At 40.7% G+C, this 20016-nt stretch overlaps 1 protein-coding gene across 5 annotated transcripts in view; it reads right to left on the minus strand.

Moving 5' to 3' along the window:
* reln (reelin) overlaps positions 1-20016 on the minus strand; it is a 114249-nt gene that overhangs the window by 77194 nt on the left and 17039 nt on the right. For all 5 annotated transcript variants that reach the window (XM_077515883.1, XM_077515881.1, XM_077515882.1 and 2 more), the window contains exon 2: positions 12647-12754. In XM_077515883.1, coding sequence (XP_077372009.1) covers positions 12647-12754 — 108 coding nt within the window. The remainder of the gene's footprint in view (positions 1-12646; positions 12755-20016) is intronic.

Raw genomic sequence — 20016 nt, forward strand, 5'->3', positions numbered from 1 at the left:
TACGAGTCTTGGAGTCAAATGCCATCTATATTTCTACCTCGCCTGCTTTCTGGCATGGAACCAATCTCTCAGTGTGGCAGAAAATAACTCCAGCTCAAGTGAGACCACACATTGCAGCCACGGCCTACGCCTGCTGCTTTCCAGCAGGAGAAGAAATGAAATGGAATAATGCAGATTAGAAAATGGACACTACACACGTAGACACTGCTTTGAAATCGATTGCAGGCACTCCATCTTCTGCCTTGTTTACGCACAGGATACACAGTAAAGTTTAAAATGTCCTTACATATTTAAAGGAGAAGAACACAAAAAAAAATGTTCTGAATGATATGCTATATGTTTCCCCACTAGTCTAAACACATTCTGTGTTTAGACAACATTCTGTGTCTGTATTCTGTGTTAACATTCAAACACAGCATATTGTGTTTGTGTAATTTGAGTAAGCAGCAAATTCCACCCGTTCTCTCAATTACCCACTTGTAAATCCCCACTGATACGCACCATTCAGTAATACTGTATCTGTGATACAGATAACACTTTTTTTTTTTTTCAAGACCCACCGTTCTCTGCATTTGACTGTCTGGTAGTGCTTGGTCTTCACTGATTATATTGGCTAACTTTAGGCATGAGGAGGACTGATGAGCCAGAGGCAGTCTTGCCGAACTAAAAAAAATCATTCAGATATTGTCCTGAGCTCTGAAGGCAGCCCCGAATTTCAGTTTGCAGAATGTGCTCTGCGGTCATACACTGAAGACTTGCTCATGATGTGGGTTCAATCCTCAGGGTGGACACACTAGCCAACATGATCTAGTTTTAATTTTTTAGTATCTGGGCTGGTAGTTAAAACCAGTGCTGTCAGAGTTAAAGCGTTAACTCATTGATTAATCACACAAAAAAAAGAATTAATCATGTATTAACGCAGATTAATCACACTATTAATTGTGACTGCAGGTGATCCTTTAGCTTGAGAGCAGATGATCATGTTAAAGGTACCACAGGTTGAGTTTGAGCAATAAACATTTTTTTTTTCATTTTAAATTATGCAAGTAATTATTTTAATAGAAAAAGAAGAGGATGAGAGTAGAGTGGATCAAAAAAATGTTGAAGTCATCCTCACAACATGAAATGTCTAAAAAATTAACACATAACAGGTGCTCTTTAAATTTGGCGATTAATCGTGATTAATCAAAATTGTAAGCTGTGATTAATTTGATTAAAAAAATAATCGTTTGACAGCTCAAGTAGACTATCTTGTAACATTATTTATATTGTATGTTTGTCTCATCATAAATACATTTTACATTAATTCAAGCTGCTTGTGTTACCAGTAATAACTACAAACTGCTTCTAATCAAGTCATCCATCCATCCATCCATCCATCCATCCATCCATCCATCCATCCATCCATCCATCCATCCATCCATCCATCCAATTTCTTGACCGCTTATTCCTCACAAGGGTCGCGGGGGGTGCTGGCGCCTATCTCAGCTGGCTCTGGGCAGTAGGCGGGGGACACCTGGACTGGTTGCCAACCAATCGCAGTTAAGTTATGATCATTTTATTATTATGAGCAAGTAGATAACGGATTTTTCTTACATCTCACCGTTTTTAAAACAGGACGTTTTTCTGGTGTAATTTAAAGTATATCGACTTGTCCAGGGACCAGAACGCCAATGGGCTCAGGTAACAACCAATCACGGCTCATCTTCATAAAGTAGGTGATCCGTGATTGGTCGTTACCTGAGCTCTGAGCGGTGATGGCATTTTCAGTTGACAGCAAGTGTCAAAATGGCTGTCCTCCAATAATAATAATAATAATAATGTAATATCGTGTTTAGATTAGTTGAGAACTTGGGGTGGCATAGAACATTGTAAAGAAAATGTGGGTTGACTTTCCTTTATACATGTTTGTGGTCAAGCTCGCAGGACCAGACAAAGACAATCACACCTGAGAGGTGAGTACAATTGTGCTGGGAGGTATGGCCATCACTAATGCACTAGTCTGGACTCTGCTCTTGATATCGTTTGAATTAATAATGCTGACGGTTCTCTGAATTCTTTGAAGGTAGGTTTGCTTTTAACTCGCAGGCAAGGGAGCTGAGCACACGGACACACTTGACTTGTAATACATCATCACCCAAGCGTCCTTGGGATTCAGAAAAGGTGCCCAATGTTTATCCACCTGTTATCAGCCTCTTGTCATCGTAAAGGAGACGGAAAGAAGACTCATGAGGAGCGGGCCAGAAAAGCAGCAAGCATTACAACAAGCCATCCCAGTCGATCTCCCACTCTCAAGTTTGTGCCTCAGAGAACACAAATAACTCCTGTTCCTGACAACTCATTTCATCTTCTGCACTAATGAATCCATCACAAGGAGCCTTGCGCCTTGCAAAGTCGCAGCCCTGAGCGGGGAAGGAGTAATGGCTTAGATAAGTCATCATCATCATTATTAACATCCTCACCACCTCTGCTGCTGCTGCTGCTGCTGCTGCCAACACCAACTTGCTTCCCCTCTCTTCAACTGCGAGCCAAGCATCAACAGTTTGGGACTCTCAAGAGCGGGTGTCAGCGTTCAAGGTTATTGTAGTGAAGGATGCCTGAGCAGATGTGTGCATCTTGAATGCGAGAATGTGTTGTGGAATGAATAGATAAGTCAGAGAGCGCGGCGCTCTCGTGGTGGTGTGTATCTACTACATCGCATGTGTGTGTGCGAAGAAGTGTAAGTGGCGCAGTCAGGGAGCTGTCAGCAGAGAACCAGGAAGCTGTCTGATCACAGGGAGGCAATGTGTTTGAAGTCTCCCAGGGACTGACAACTTCACTCCCCCATGGGAACGCCTTCCTTCGCCCTGCAACACCCTTCCACTACAGCATTCCTCTTTCCCCATGTACGCACACACACACGCAGCAGGGAGCTGGATGATGAGAGGTGTATTAGTAGGGGTGGTATGTTGCGTATGAGGAAACACACTTGCACTCTCAGGGGAGATACGCGTGAGACTAGGTAGAGGCTGCAAAATGCAGGTTTGTGTGTTTGCGTAAACAGCGACATGATGAGCTGCCATCTTTCATCAGTCCACATTCAATCACTTTTTTGAGAGGGCGAATGCAGATGACCTTCAGTCATAAGATGGATGATGGTGGAAACCATCATTAATCTATTATTATTATTTTATCACACTTCAATGCTCATTGTGCTACTTATTGTTGTTGTCTTATGTACACTATCGGCCACCTGGATCAGTATAAGGCAATCATATGCTCTCTACTCTTTTGGGTGAGCTAGGCTGGGTAGCGCTCAGGAGTCATCAAGAACTACAAAGTGCTAGCAACAGTGGTGTGCTGAGATGAGCCAAAATCGAGGCAAAAATTGCTTGAAAGCAATTGGCAGAATGCAAGCCGATCTACTCTTCTGGAAGCCACAACGTGTGTAAGCTGATCCGAAGTTAGCGAAGACGCTACTGGTGAAAGAGAAGAATTGCGCTTGGTTTGGCTGCTCGCCTGGCGGGGTGGGCTTGCTGGTGGCGTCTGGGAACCCACTCAGCAGTTCCAAATGACTGGGACTAGCCACAATCTACGCACGGACATTCATGATGAACTGAGCGAGCAGTGTCTGGGATAGTATGGGATGGATAACGATAAAAATTAATGACCATTCTAAATAATGTATATGACTGATGCGTTGTAGTAATGGGTCGATGGGGACGGGTCTCGAATAAGCTTCGGCTTCTACCCGCCAGCCCTTCTTTCGGATGTCAATGTTGCAAATGATGTGATGTGATCGATGTAAGCTGTAAGGTGTCCGAAAGGAAAAAATGAATAAAACAAACTAAACCAAACTCTTGTGACTTTCTTCGCAGAGGATAAAAAAATACATTCACCATTTATTTTCAGATATGCATTGTTTAAAGCAGGGGTGTCCAAACTTTTTCCTTTGAAGGCCGCATACAGAATAATCGAAGGATGCTAGGGCCATTTTGAAATTGTCTAACTTTATTAAACACGCTAAAACTAACCCTTATAATAATGTACTATAGTTTAGCTAGTTATTTTTAAAACAGGACAGTTTGGAAATTTTCTTGATTTTGTGGTGGCCCACACCCCTGTATCCCACAAGAATAGATCCGCCCCATCTCTGAACCAATCTCAACATTCAGAATCCAATTAAGAGTAGTCGGTAATAAAATGACAAATTTGAAATCACTTGAGGATCTTAGTTAATCATTAATGTGATGTGTTCACAAATTAGACCTTGACACAGACAACGGAACATGGAGGAAAAAGTTTTGCTTCTGGAACTGAAATCACTGACTTGATTAATTAAATTACAAAAAAAAAAAAAAATCTGGTTTAGATTTAAATAGTTTCTGTGCATATCTTGAAAAACAGGCTGTGTCAAAAGTAATTTTTTGTATATGCTGAGGGCCGCTAAAAAATAGATGGCAGGCCGCAAATGACCCCCGGGCCGTAGTTTGGACACCACTGGTTTAAAGGGTAACATTTAACATTTAACACTCCCACGCAGATGCGAATTGTTAATCTGTGTGCCTATGGAGTTTGCAGTAGTATGTTAGTATGTATGGTGGAGGTTATGTGGTTGTTTCAAATAAAGAATGTTCTGTTCTGGAAAGTTCTGGGGGGAAAAAGTTGGGTCACTTGTACCTCAAGCCACCACAGTACTTTGTTTGTATGTGTTGTTGACCATTGTATGTTAATATGTAATTTTAAAGCTTCAAGCTGTCGCTCTTTTATGGAATACTTTAAAAAGTTGTTTTTAATAACTTTAGATGGGAAACTGAGGTTCACTGTAATGACAAATGAAGGCCACTACTTATGAGTGTCTATTTTTCTCTGCTTGTTTTCATGCAGAAGTGATTGCAATTTTGACCACACACACCCTAGTTGCCCCCCTCCACTGCAGGTCAAGGTGCAACCGAATTTCATCTCTAATAGCTCGTGTGCGAGCAGGAAGCCATCCGTCATGAGGACAGACTGGGGGCTGGATGTCCCTGTCACTAAGCTGTCGGTTTGTCAGCCAGCCAGTTCCATCATATCCAAATGAGGACTGGCCTTAAAAGAGAGCAGTGTCGCAAATGCATACAAATATGCAAATGAAAGACAAAATAAACATCACCCCGCGAGTGAGCCATCCATCAATGACCGTGTTCTGAGAAGCTTAGCATCGGCACGGCAACACTAATCAGCCACCCAGACACCGGCCGTGATGGAACGCCATCCCATCATGATCCCATCCACTTTCTCGCACCCCACACCCCTTTCACTCTCTCCTTTTCATTGCTCATTGCTCGCCATTTGCCACTTTTCATGCACACTTTGTCCAAATTCCCCCTCCCGCTTTAATCTCACCACTTTGCGTTGCTTTTCTGCGCATCAATTTTAGCTATCTCTGCAATAAAGACTGATTCATACCCATAATTTTATCATTGAGAGAGACTTTTACAAGGGACATGCACTCTTGCCTTTTTTTAACGTGACGGAAAACATTTGGCAATTACGGGAGCAGTTGGACCAGGACACGTTTATTTCCATCAAGGTTCCTGCCTCTGAGGTGTAATCACCTCATCATTGCAGTGCAGCACTACAGCTAACAGTTGGTGTGTAAAATGCAGATTTAAGAAAAACATACCAATTTGCCGGTGTCCTCAACAGAAATCCCCATAGGATAATGGTTAGACAACTGTGTGAATTTCGTTCGGGAAAGCCAAAAGACTGGAATGGAAACAAAGCGCTCTAAATGGAATAAATGTCAAAAGGGGAAAAACATGAAGCAGTCGGACGGAATTCTCCAGCAGCTGAGTCAGGCCACACTGACGTTGTTCTTGAAACAGCATCTCATCTCACAATAGACCCAAATGAACCGCTTTACACACTAAGCCACATAACAAGTGCATGTTGTGAATGTAACTGCTGTGTCAGCAAATTTTATGAGGTGGCATGTTTTTGTTTTTTTTTAAAAAAAAAGTAATTCCTCCTTTCTCCTTCCTCACTCCTTTCTTAACCATGTCTGGCTCCCACAATGTTTTTATCTCCAGCTTGACTGATTCCGCACTCGCCATAGTTGAGTAATAACACCGGCCTAAAAGGTCTGTGGTGAGCCACCCGACGGCTCGTGGTGAATCTCTTGGCTCGAAGCAGAAAAATGTGACATTGTTCTCATTACCCTGACTAACAGCCCAGTTGCTCCATTGGGCTAATTTGACAATGAGTGGGCGTAGAGTTCTTCTGACACGGTAAAAAGACAACCCCCCAAAGCCTCACACTTTTATTACAAATGCAGTGTGAAGGGCCTTGTTATTCCGAACGAAAGAAAGCCAATAAAATGTTCCCTTCACTGTCTCCATGCAGTGGCGTCTGGATGTGTGTCTCTCTACCATTCGATGTGACAGAGCCCGCGAAGCCGCCAATAAAAAAAACATAAAAGGCACACAGAAGAAGAGCAGTGCAACATGCTGCACTGGTTTAAGGAGTTGATTGGGGAATGACTTGTCTGACCACACCAACCACTAAACAACAGTTTAACACAAGTCTCAACACACCCTTTCTCGTCTGTTGAAAGGGGAACTCAAGCTCAAAATTTTCTTCATATGTTCTATTCGCCCCCACAGGTCTTAAACATGGCATTTTGATTAATACTGTGTGTGTGAATTAAGCACCAAAATCCACCCGCATTTATCATTTATCCATTTCAGGGGGGTGGCCATTTTGCCACTTGCTGTTGACTGGAAATGACAACACAGGGCTCAGGTAACTAGCGTCACGACGCACCTGTTTTGTGGGTTTGGTCGTCATTTTCACAAGATGAGCCCTTATGCTGCATTCAAGTAAGGTGGGAAGCTGGATTTATTCCACTTGGAGTGTTGCAGTTCCGACCCCAAAGCATTCAAGAAAATGTAAACAAAGTTGGCTGATTCCGATAAATTGTTTGCTGTTCTGATTCATACAGCAATTCTTTCCAAATTACATTGTGTTACGTGATATTATGTCAAACAACTAAATTAAATTAACAATAAAGATGAACAAATACGTGTTTAAAATCTTGTAAGTTATGTTTTGCCATTCACGGTCTGTGATCTTTATGTCACCATTGTCGATTGAAGTCGGGGTGTTTTTTTCCTACTTTGCAACTCAGATTGCCAAATTCAAAGGGGCGTTCCCATGAATACTTACTGGTATCAAGTCAGAAAAGTTCGACTTCCCACTTCTGCTCGAATGCAGCATTAGGTACAGTGATGTCATTTACAGTCAACAAGCGGCAAAATGGCCGCCTCCTGAGCAGCGTTACAATAATTTTGAATTTTTCATTTTAGTTAGTTGTTTTGACTTTTGCTGTTATATTCAGTTAGTTTTAGTTGTAGCGATTAGAAAAAGTTTGTTAGTGTCATAATCTGTGTTTTGTTTTGTTTGGTTTGGTTTTGGTTGGATTTTTGTTGTCATGTTTTCCTTGTCTCCCTTTGTCAATGTCTCATCATGTTTTATCATGTCCACCTGTGCTTGTCATCACGGTCCCTTGTGTCATCCAATCAGCTCGCTCAGTCACGTGTGCCATGTCCAGGTGTCTCTTGTTGTCTTGTCGGTTGGTGTCTATTTATGCTGCATTTTAGGAAAGCGGGAAGCCAGTCTTTTCCAAATTCGTACAAGGAAGTGAACACGGGAAAAAAAACCTTGAACTCTGTTAACCAGAACACCATATAATTTACCTCTTTCAGCCATCTTTGTTGTTCACATTTGCTCGAACGCTCTGAGGTTGGAACGGGGAGAACCAAAGTGGGATATATCCGACTTCCCACCTGCCTCGATTACAGCCTTAGTTCCTTGCTTTCTTTCGGTTCTTTCGTTTAGACATTGTCAATGTCATGTGCTTGCCACATCTTGTTTCTTGTGTGTTTGTTAATTTGACGAGATTTTGACCCAACCTTTTCACCCCACATTTTACTGTTTTTTGTGTGAGTTTATTTTAGAATACCTGAATACTGTGTTTGTCTTTTCATTTTGGTTTATTTATTTATTTATTTATTTATTTATTTTTGCCTCATTGCTTCCCTGCATTTTGGTCCAAACCACCCACAAAACCTAGCAGTTTTTATTAGTTTAATTTAACTTTAATTTAACTTTTTTTAAAAATGCTTTGTTTTTCTTTTCATTAGTTTTCGTATTAGTTTTAGGTTTCTCTTTAACATATTAAGTATTACATGACTGCAAGAATAAAAAAGGTCGCCAAGAATTGTGTAGTAAAGTAAACAACTGCCCTTACTTGTGCTGTAGCTTTGGATGTACAGCACCACTGAAAGAAAGACATTGAAAATTAAGCCCGAAAGCTCATGTATAATATTAATTGACAAAATATTAAAACAAAGGATATTTTCACCATAAATATAGTTTCTGAATTTTTTTTTTTTTAAAGCATTCTTGTTTTTATTTTATTTTTTTTACTTTTCATGAACTATAATAACCTTGCCTTGCTGTCTGCCATGTACTACACTACACTCAGTCTACAATATTAGGTACCTACCTACCGACTGTACATAATCTAATGAAATCTAATCAAAGAGCAGAATCAGAAATTGCCTCTGTATAATGCTAATAATTTGTTTATTCTTGAGGTTTTTTGTTTCTAGTTGTATTTGAACTACACTGTGTCATACTGAAACGTGTTTCTAATATTTTGATTCTATTGTTCAGCTACATTCGGTATCAGTAAGAACTTGGTGACAGGCATTTGTCTCCACTTATTAATTTCATGCATTCTCTGAACCACTTAACTTCACAAGTGTCGCAGGCGTGCTGGATGCCTATCCCAGCTGTCATTGGGCAAAAGGCCAGCCAGCCAATTGCAGAGTATTAATTTCATCTATTTTCTATGATGCATGTCCTCATTAGAGTTGCAGGTGAGCCAGAGCGAGAGGTTCCGTACACCCCGGACTGCTTGATAATATATGAACATAAACCATCATTTACACCATCGGTCAATTTAGAGTCTTCAATGAACCTAGCATGGATGTTTATGGAATTCAGCATGATACCAGGAGGAAACCCTTGCAAGCATGCGATGAGCCTCTCAACTGTGAGGCTTGCTAACCACAAGTCCGTCATGTTGTCTACTTGGGATGTCATTGGTTTTTCAAGTGCATCTGTGGTAAACAGATGTAATAGATTTACTTTTACCTTAAAACAGTCAAGCCATTAAAAAAACAAAAATGCAGAACCATTATAAATGGTGCCAATGCCGGTGCCGAAAGGTTCATGTTGCTTCCTGCGCTGATACATCTGTCAGCCACATGCTCCCCTGCCAGTCGTCTCTCAAACAGCTGTACACAGCTGGAGTGTGGATGTGCGTTTCTCTATTGAATTCTGTGTGCATGTCCGTGTAGTTGTGTTCCTCACATGCCTCCATTGTGAGGGATTAGAGCCACACCCCTTCCGAGACACTAAACACCAGGATTGTAAAATTCCCTTGTTGAGTTGCATGACCCTCACGGGCCCCCGGTCCACATCTTGCTCTTCAAAGTGTCTCTGGCTCTCTTATGCATCAGAAGCTTTCTTTGAGCAAACAGATGAAGCTTTGAGGAATATTGACACCCCCCCACCCCACCCCAAGATGTGACACCTACCCAAATTGCACACAGCTAAAATCCCTCTTTATTATGATTATAAAAAAAAATAATAATAAAAATTCTAACAGGACTTTTGGAAACTTCTATTATGTATAGGCTTTTTTTTTTTTTTTAATTAGCGAGTGAAGGTGCCTCAAGTTAATGCATTTCCAGAACATATTGCCGCCAAGAAGTAAACATTGCACTTGCCAGAGTAAAAATCATCCTCTGAGTGCAGGGAGCCCGACGGGCAGCTATTCTGGGCCAGTAGGCCTCTTCTCCAAGGACTTCTTCGCTGGTCAATGGCCTCGAGAAATCTCCACTGCACTCAAGGGCTTCATCTATTCACACTTGATGGACTTTAAACATTCTCTGTTTATCCAGAAATAGGTCAAGGTGGGCTTCAACTTATATAGCTGCTTTATGGCTGTGTAAATATATTACATGCATTTATACTCAAGACTAAATGCAGAATACATTTTAGTAAGTGAACATGTTAGCAGCACTGCATCTAAATCACGAAATTAGGGATGCACGATAATGCTATTTTCCATGGATACTGATAAACCAATAATTTAGAACGCGCCGATGTCGATACCTGATAAGTAAGCCGATTGTTTGCAAAATGAACTTGAAGACAAATATACTTTCAAGTCCTACTATAGGTCTAACATGTTAAATACATTGAAACATTGTGTAAAGCACCATGAAGCTGAATTTTAGTAACTCGTTTTGTGTTGAAAAAAAAAAAAAAAAGCCCACACCGGCAACTGTCATGTCGCCATGATGCATCTTATGTGAACATGGGATCGTGTGCAATATGACATCACAAATATGCAACGCTACCATAATTTGCAGAGTTGGGCACAACTTAGCCACCACCACAACAGATGGATCAATGTGGCATGTCTATTATTATCGGCAAAATTCTTTATTATCTGGTTTACCTGTATGTCATCCAATTGGCCGATAATTGCAGATAATTATTAGCGGATTAATTATTATCTGGTTTCTTTGTATGACGTCAAATTGGTCGATAATTGCTGATAATTAGCAGCCACCGATATTCTCGTGCATCCCTACAAGATGTTTGCCTCGCTGAATTAGCGATTGGGGCAGACTAGTCAGTCGTCCATCACAACATTGTTGTCAATAGGGAATTGACAAGGAATACAGATGGATCAGGCTAGCTGCAAGAAAGTCAGTTAGAGTATCCGTAAACCCTTAAAAAAAAAATACCCCTTCAATCGAATGATCAATCAGTCAAGGGTAGTGCGAGACGTTTTAGTTCAGATTTTTTTTTTAGTTGTGCATATCTCACCAAAGCATTTTGCCAAATTCTTTGTCTCCAATTTTTGGTTGGAATGTTTGGAGAAGGGTCTTTTCTATTCCAGTATGAATATGCAATGACCCTAAAAAGCATGTTAGGATGAATTTATTGTGGAAGAACTTATGATTCGTGACCTCAACGCCACCAAATGAGAATGTTGACTGCTCCCACCCATAATTGAGATTTCGAGCAGAGACCACCAAATACTGTTGCTGTGGCGACGCACGGTTTACCAAGAAAAATGAAGCTGATTTTGACTGTCAAAAACCTGGCAAAATATTCAATATTCTATTAGCTTTAAAAAAAAAAAAAAAAAAAGGCTTAGTAGCGCCCCCAGAATGTTTTAACGATACAGCCCCAGTTGTAGGAGAAGTCTGAAACATATGTAACACGAACAGGCCAAGACCTACAGAAAAAAAAAAAGTTTTGGGGAGCTGTAGCTTTATATTTTCGAATGCTTTTAACATGGCGATGTTCTGTTTGCCATGAAATGCTGGTTTTGGTGGTCTAAATGTGTGAAAATTACTGAAAATTTTAACACACATCAAGCTTGGTAAAAAAACACAAAAAAAAACGTGAAGGTTATTGTGCCTAACAATTCGAATTCCTCTAGTGACGAGTATTTTTGAATATGTATTGTAGTAAGTCTGATTTAATGTAGAAATCTGGCTATACAAAATGAGTTATCAAAAAACATGATTCAATAATTTAAGTATCAATGAACCATATGTGGGCGGCACGGTGGACGAGTGGTTAGCACATCTGCCTCCCAGTACTGAGGACGCAAGTTTGAGTTCGGGCTTCGACCTTCCTGGTTGGAGTTTGCATGTTCTCCCCGTGCCCGCGTGGGTCTTCTCCGGGTACTCCGGTCTCCTCCCACATTCCAAAGACATGCATGGCAGGTTAATTGGGCGCTCCGAATTGTCCCTAGGTGTGCTTGTGAGTGTGAGTGGTTGTTCGTCTTGGTGTGCCCTGCGATTGGCTGGCAACCAGTTCAGGTGTACCCCGCCTACTGCCCATAGCCAGCTGAGATAGGCTCCAGCACCCCCCGCGAAACTTGTAAGGAAGAAGCGGTTCAGAAAATGGATGGATGGATGGATGGATGGATGAACCATATGTTTCCACATATTCAAGAAAGACAAACAAATGATTAAAAATAACCCTCACCATTATGCTGAATGCAATTGCTGTAATTAGTGGGAGCGCTGCGCTAGGCTCTCTTAACCCCTTAAATGGCCCAATTTTGGGGTCATCTTTTCTTTTCTTTTTCTTTTTTCATTACTTGGTCTGTTCCCCTTTTAGAGAAACCTCTTCAAACACATATAGTTTTTAGTTTTTAGCCTGTGGGCCCAATTTGTTACCGTATCACATGCTCAAGACTGACAATTGGAACCTGGAACCTCAGAACTGTGAGGTAAACATGCTAACCACTAGTAGTTACACTATGCTTCAATTCTCAAAAGTCCAGACTTCTTGTTCAGCTTTTCCCACTCTTCATCTATCATACTCTGTCACAACATATGTGAGGAAGTGGTCTACTCATTCTGGGAACGGATGTGGATCACTGAGCTGGGTTGTGCGGCCTGTGAAACTTTGTCATTCCAGTCATCAGTGAGGGTCTGCTCAGTTGAGCATGCAATGAAGAGCTTATGTTGGCCTTCAGATCACCGCTGAGGACATCACACTGCGGGATACATCTCAGACTTACCGAAGCCAAAAGCAGCCGGCGCAGGGATGGGAGCAGACTGGACGGGTGTGGAGGTGTACAGGCCCGTCACCAACAGACCATCGAATGACACACTGGTAGAGATGGTCACTGGGAAGACAAGAGCATTGCATTATTTGGTTTCATTTTAAATTCCAATTCTTCATTGACATTCCACTGATCAAGTATAAGACTTTGTTAACTGATTACACAATGTAGATAATTATATGTGTGGCAGACACTTGATGACAGATAGTGTAGTGTTAACTGGTTGACTGACCACGGATTGTGGATCCTGCTATTCATGAGCACACATGCTAACTAGGTAACATTTCAAGTAACTAACATAACCTACAGGCTCAAGAGTGGAGAACTAAATATGCATGTCGATTTTTACTTCTTTTTTTTTCTTTTCTTCGATCTTCGGATTCTTAATTACTCATAGGTTTTCATGCCTTGTCATTTGGGAGCCATTTAAAGTAGATTTGTGTAGCATGACAAAGACATTACTAATAAATCATCAGTCAACAAAGAGTTGTCCTATCTAGTTTGAACTGTAAGAACACAAAATGTTCTTTATTTCACAAATGGATGTAATCTATTTTTGTCCTTTTGAATAGGCCTCCTCTTTGTTGATTTAATTAGCTGGTTACGCTGTGTCAAACTATTTGCCACAACCACCTACACAACCCTCCATAAAAACAAATAAAGATTAGGGCCTGACTGAGCAAAAAAAAAAAAAAAGTACTGTGGGGTGGAAACATGAGTAAATACAGACCAAGAAGAAAGAAAGAAAAAAAAATCCCCTTCATAAAAACATAGGTTTCTTGAAGCAATACAGCAAGAAAAAAATATCATAAATAAACTGTGCTTTGGTCATTGCCTAAGAGCAAAAGCACTGATAAAGTCATTGGCTTGGTGACCCCGACTGTTGAGTTGGGCCTGAAGTCATTTTCGGGTCACCGTAATTCGGCATCGGGGCAGAAATCTGCCAGAGGTCTTTTATGCAGCGGTTGAGATCTACAGCTGAGTGTAACCCGCAGCAAGTTAACTATTGATCCACCCAGTAAACCAAGACCCTGAGTGATGGGACCACAGAGCCGGCAGCACCGCCGCTGGACTTCTTCCAGCCAGACGGAGCCGAACACGGGGGAGAAGTCTGACCTCGAGAAGAACCCACTCCCCAAAAATACACTTATACACAAGGAGGAGTAAAAATAAATAAATAAATAACCTGCAGTTAGCAATGACGGACCCTGGAATCCCCCTCCTGCCTTTCGGGGAATGAGAAAATGCAGTGACGCCCGCGGCGGCGATGTGTTTTCATTTATTGAATGGCAACATGTCAGTTTGGTCTCAAGGCGCTTCTTCTTTTGAGGCTTGCTGAGTTTGGATGTGGGAGCAGACTATGTGGCCCAGTCTCCCACCCTGCCTGCCTGTCTGTGCGTCTGGGTGACTCCATTAAGACTTGCACACACAAGGCGCCTAATGTTTGTATATATGTGTGTGGCTTTGAATGTGTGTCCTACGTTTTTTGTGAATGTCTGATGTACTACATCCCTTTTTAAGAGTCGAGTCAGCTCATCGCTCCTTTATATGAAAGCCTCAATAATTTAGCTCACAACTCATTCTGCTCTATGCAGACATGTCAAATGCTCTTCTTCTTTTTCTGTCCTAATACATTAATGATGCTAGAGTTCATATGCCCCGTATTTGGAAGAAATGTGCCTATTTTTTCTAAATTGAATACAAATGTGAATAATTATAAAATGAAATATGAAACAGGACGAACAAAAGGGCTCGCTTTTCTGTGAAGTTTTTCAACAAAACTGATCAAAGATGGATACAGTTTAGCGCGATTCCAGCCAGACCTATAAAAAAAATAAAAATAAAAAAAAAATAAAAAAAAATGCACTAACCCTAACGCAAGCACTTAATTCCAGTTTTTCACGATTACGTCAATCTTAGATTATCTTAGCAATCACTAGCATGGCTTCTCTGTCTTCAGTTAATCACAATCCTTCATGAGAATGATGCTTTTTCAGAAGTGGAGATGACAATTACTGACTCGGGACCGACTTTGCAACGGGTTTAGCCATACTTGTAGTCAGTCTAAGTTCCTTGCTAGCTAATTGGATCTGGCATAAGTTTGACTAACTACTTTCCATGTGTAGGTGATGTAAGCGCGTTGTGGTAGTGTTAACGAGCGTGCGTCCAGCCCAGCCAATCTTTTTGGAACAGTATCCATATTTCAGAATTCTCAGTTTTGCTGTTTAACTCATGAGGTACAATATTTTGACTCGCAAACTGTTCTCTCGTTTACCTCTGCTTATATTCATGTAGTTTCAGAAAAGTTCCAGGGCTGGTGTCACCAACGTTTTATTTCAAACCCACACTACAAGTTTTCCCCTTCGATACAAGCCAGATGATCACCATGTATTTGCTTTGTTCAGTGTGTAAGAAGAGGCCAAAGTTGTGGCAACTTGTAGTTGTTTCAACTGTACACTGAACATCTGGCAGTTTTTGGCCAAGAAAGCTGCACTTTTGAGTAACCTGTACTCACCTGACCTGGCTCAGTGTGATTTACCCCCCCTTTTATCTATCTTAAGGGGACCAATTTTGAAGACAAGGACGACATCAAACTGGTTGCTATGCACCTCTGCACAGATCCCAGAAGAACCTTTCTTGAAGTATATGAAGGTGCGACAGAGAACGCCAACATTACAAAAGCCTAAAATTCGTAGCTTGTACTGTGTATTTGCATATCTTTTCTTTCATCAATCCTGAACTTTTCAGTCACACTCTGTAAATGGCTTCTGATTTTCTACTACTCTTGTTTTCTCAGATCTCTCATTCTTGTTAGAATGAATGTGGACTAGTTATCAAAATGAATAGCACAAAGAAAGGTGCAGTCCATTTTGCTTGGCAACTGCCGCATCCTATTAGTGACTCTCGAGCTATATCCACTAAATGAGAGAAAACGGCCTCCTCATTCATATACACAATGTTAGTGTTTGCACTGTGAATATGTGTTTATTTTGTTGCGCTATTTTTGCTTCCCAAAACACATTATCCATTCAACAGATGCAATCCACAGTGCACTGAGACACATTGGCAGTGTTTACATTTCACATATTGATCCAAGGCCATGTATGTTGTATTTAATGGCGTGGTAGAATAGATAATGCGCTGTCAGCCCTGGCTTCACCAGCCTCACTACACACACAATACGCTTATCTCCATTTCCATTGACCTGCATCATCAAGGTTACACACACTCCATTACTCTATAGACACATACACAGGATTTTTACCCCTACAGTTTCTCTCTATTTGCCCTCTTTCCACCAGCCATTTCCCATTTGAGAAATCATGGCCAAAAAAAAAACCCTCCCTTCTGCACTTTCCTTTCCTATGTAACAGAGTACCTGCTCCGTTTGATGTGGAGGTGTCAGGGTTACCAAGGTTACCATCGAGGAAAAAAATGAGAGTGGGGGCAAAAGCCACGAAAAGTGTTGAATTGATACCTTTGCAGAGCAGAGCTACCTGATCAATACAAATGCAAGAACTAAATAAATTATTTATACGTACCCTCATCAACACTCAACTCACACTTGTAGCCGATCAAATGAGCCAATCTGATCAAGTCCAGTTACAGTACTTGAGGGGGTATGATTCATTCACACACGCACACAAACGCACACACAAATCTTCACTGGCGGCCTTTGATGGTTGCTTTTATCATTCTCACCATACTTTTATTTTTGACTACTGCTCACTTGGCCGAAGGGAAGGAGGAGCCATAATGGAGGAATGTGAGCTAACACTTTCATTCAACACAGGAGGCAAGTTATGTGAGTACGTGTGTGTTGGAGCAGTGGGGGATTTCAACAAAGAATCATTGGACTCACTCATAGCAACCAGAAATCTGGAAGGGAAATTTCTCACCCTTATTTATTTAAACACGGCACAGAGACCTGTACATTGTAAATTCAAAATTGTATAAAAATTGTATAAAATGTTAAAATTGTTAAAAAATAAAAAGTTAAAATTAAAATTGTATGAAAATACTCAAAACAAGTAAAAATCATGTCGCATTTGAACTATTCTAACAAGTGCAATTTTTCCAAAAAGTTACTCAAATAAATGTACCGCATTACTACCCAACTTGGATAGTTTGCATATGCGAGTGTTCCAAAGTTTGGTGCTGAAGTACGGCCTCCACCAATGAAAATGTCTCTTTTGCTGCTCTTTTTCTGCTCATCGTTCACTTCAGATTCTGGGATGTTTGAGAGAAGGTCACATACTTATATATACAGTAGGGGTGGGACGATACGGGTAAACCACGATTCGATACTGTGACAATATTTGGCTCACGATATCGATAATATCACAATATCTTCGATTTTTTATAAAGTGTCAAAATATTTTAGCAATATATCACGATATGTGGCTGAAAAAGCCAACAAATGCCCATAAAAAGGAAAATGCCTAATTATGCATTTATTCAATGCCAAAATTTTGAACAATGTACAACAACAAGTTCTGCATAGTTCCTCACTGCCTCTGAGCCTTTTAACTGTAAACATTGTAAAGTGAGACAAATTAAAGTGCATAAACGTTTATAACATAACACTGCACAATTGGACACATTATATCGAGATCTACCGTCAGTGTATCGATAATTTATTGCAACAGAGAGCGCAACAATATATTGCGATATCGTTTTTTTTCTCCCACCCCTAGTATACAGTATGACTGGACTTTCAATGCTGTTTACTTGCCGTTTGGAGAAGTGAAGCCACCGGTGGCCATCTTACGTCGCCACTCACTTGCTTGCCTAACTTGAGTACATTAATTTTTCTGCGGCGTTTTCGCACAATTTTCTACCTCTAGGGCTCAAATGCCACTTTGCATAACATTCGGTTATACCAATAAGTCTGGGAGAAGTGTTACATGTACATTTAATTGCTAAGAAAAAGATTTTAATTTTCTCTTGTAAAGTACCATCACATGAAAGTTAGGCCATCAGCAAAAAAATCACTATGAAATGTAAACCTAACCTCTGTGAGTCACTATTCACGATATTGAGATAAGATAATCTTAACAGTTGATGCAAGCGGTGAAGTTCGCTCTTGGAGAGGCTCTCATGACTTCAACAGGGATGCAGCGTAAAATACTATACTAGTGATTTTAGTGGGGAAAAAAATAACAGAAAATGTCAATAACAGTGGCAACGTAAGATGGCTGCCCTCTGGCCTCAGCCACGAGGGTCCATTCATATACAAGTCTGTGGAACAGGTATCCTAGTCAGAAAAGCACTAGCCCAGCCTCTAATCATCATCATGGTAATGAAAGCCGATTGCCCCCAGAGAAAAGGGGATGGGACAACAACAAAAGACAGCACCGCTCACCAGAACTGAGTAATTTGAATCTTTTGACTGAAGAAAGTAAAAAAAAACAAAAAAAAAAAAAACTGGGAGCTGTTATAAAGGCATATGTCTCCTTTAATGTTAAAGTTTAATCTCAGAGATGGATATATGCTGGTCAGCAAGTATTATTTTATATTTGAACACAGCACAGTGCAAAGCCAGTGGCCCTAAGCTAGCATGTAATATTGATGATGCGATGTGGTATGCCTCATTACCGACATGCACAACCGTGCCGCTGCTCAAGTATTGATGGGCCTTGAAATTTCTTCAACACCACCTGGAGTAATGTTACGGCATAAAATACCAGCCAGCACATTACACAACGGTGCATAACATATTAATGCTAATTCAATATGTATTTGTATGTCACACAGAACGTCTTTAAAAAATGGAAGTAATCCGTCACATCATTTAGCTTGGACTGATGGAAATAATTCACTCAGTATTTTGGATTGTAATTCTATCAAGAAATTTAATAAGGGGAAGTAAAGTGGCTGAAATTATTATGTTCGCTTATACATACCAAAACATCAACCTGAAATCTTGGATTTGCACCAAAAAATCTGTGAACACGTGGCAGTCACCATGCCACTGATCCAACACATACAATTGAATTTAATGCATTATTTAGTTTCATAAATTGCAGGTTCAAATCCAAGATTTTCAAGTTAAACTGGAAATGTTTATTTGCAGCAAATAATGAAGCAAACTCAATCATTTTAAATTCGATCACCCAATTGAAGTAATCGTTTGCTTCACCTTAATAAATTGGTTTTGATAAAGTTCAAAATTTCAGGTTGTTCTGAATGAATTATTTAAATCAGTCTAAGCTAAAATAATGGATGTGACGGATGACTTCATTTTTTTTTTTTTTTAACAAATTCATCCCATGTCTTTTTGCAATGCATGTGCATACTTCCTTTGGAAGACGCTTTTAAAAGAGTAATGCAGCAAATATCATAGACTCCAGCTCATTCATAAGAGCTGTGGTTATGAATCCACTAACGAATGTACCTGAGCATAGGAATATACAAAGACAAAATATATATACAAAATAAATATATTCAGAGTGTTTTACTAATGTGAATGGATCACTGTATGCTGGGTAAGCAATCATTTTTAGGCTCCAGTTTAACAGCGCCCACTTGCAAGTTAAAACAACAATAATGTCTCCTGACGGCGTTGAAAAGCTTGCTCGCCACCGTGGTTGGCAAAGCCTGCTGGCATGGGCTCATTCTTAGGAATCAGCATGGAGGAGGATTAGAGCGGCGCTGGAAAGTAAGAAAAACTGATTTACGTTTCAACCTTGCTTGCTTTCAGTGAAGTCCTCCTGGCGTGGTTGGCGGGGCCTGAATGGTTCCTTTTTTAAATGCTCTTGTGTACAAACACGCCCACTTTCATAAGCTCCACCGCAGTCGCCGCGCTAAAGGTTCTGCGATGGCAATGTAGAGCAAGCCGCATAGTAACCCAAATATTCTCAGACAGAAAAACCACAAAAAAAGCGAGAAGCCAAGAGAACACCCTTTTCCTTTCCAAATGAATGGATCTTTTCTTGGCAAAGCTTTCGATAAAGATAGCTGACCATCTGACCCATATCCCACAGGCAGACCCGCACGTGCCCAGAGAGGACCCGGAAATGAAGACCGGGCCATGGGGAAGCTACAATTCCATCTGTTTGTGTGACCATGGCAGCAGGGTCAGGGTGCCATGCACTTCACCATAAGCTTCCTCAAATGCTTCAAACTGTCACTCACCGGTGCACGGCACCATTAAGCATATGGAAGGATCTAAATAGTATTTAGCAACTTCCATAAAATCCATTATTAAGTATGGATGTACTGTATCTGTGATATTATCAAGGGCCTGCGTGGGAAGTGTTTCCCTGCATGTATGTGTCATGCGGTGTTCCAGTCAGGTCTTAGAGGCATCATTCCATTGCGTA

The sequence above is a fragment of the Festucalex cinctus genome, chromosome 3 (genome assembly GCF_051991245.1).
Source record: "Festucalex cinctus isolate MCC-2025b chromosome 3, RoL_Fcin_1.0, whole genome shotgun sequence".
NCBI lineage: Eukaryota > Metazoa > Chordata > Actinopteri > Syngnathiformes > Syngnathidae > Festucalex > Festucalex cinctus.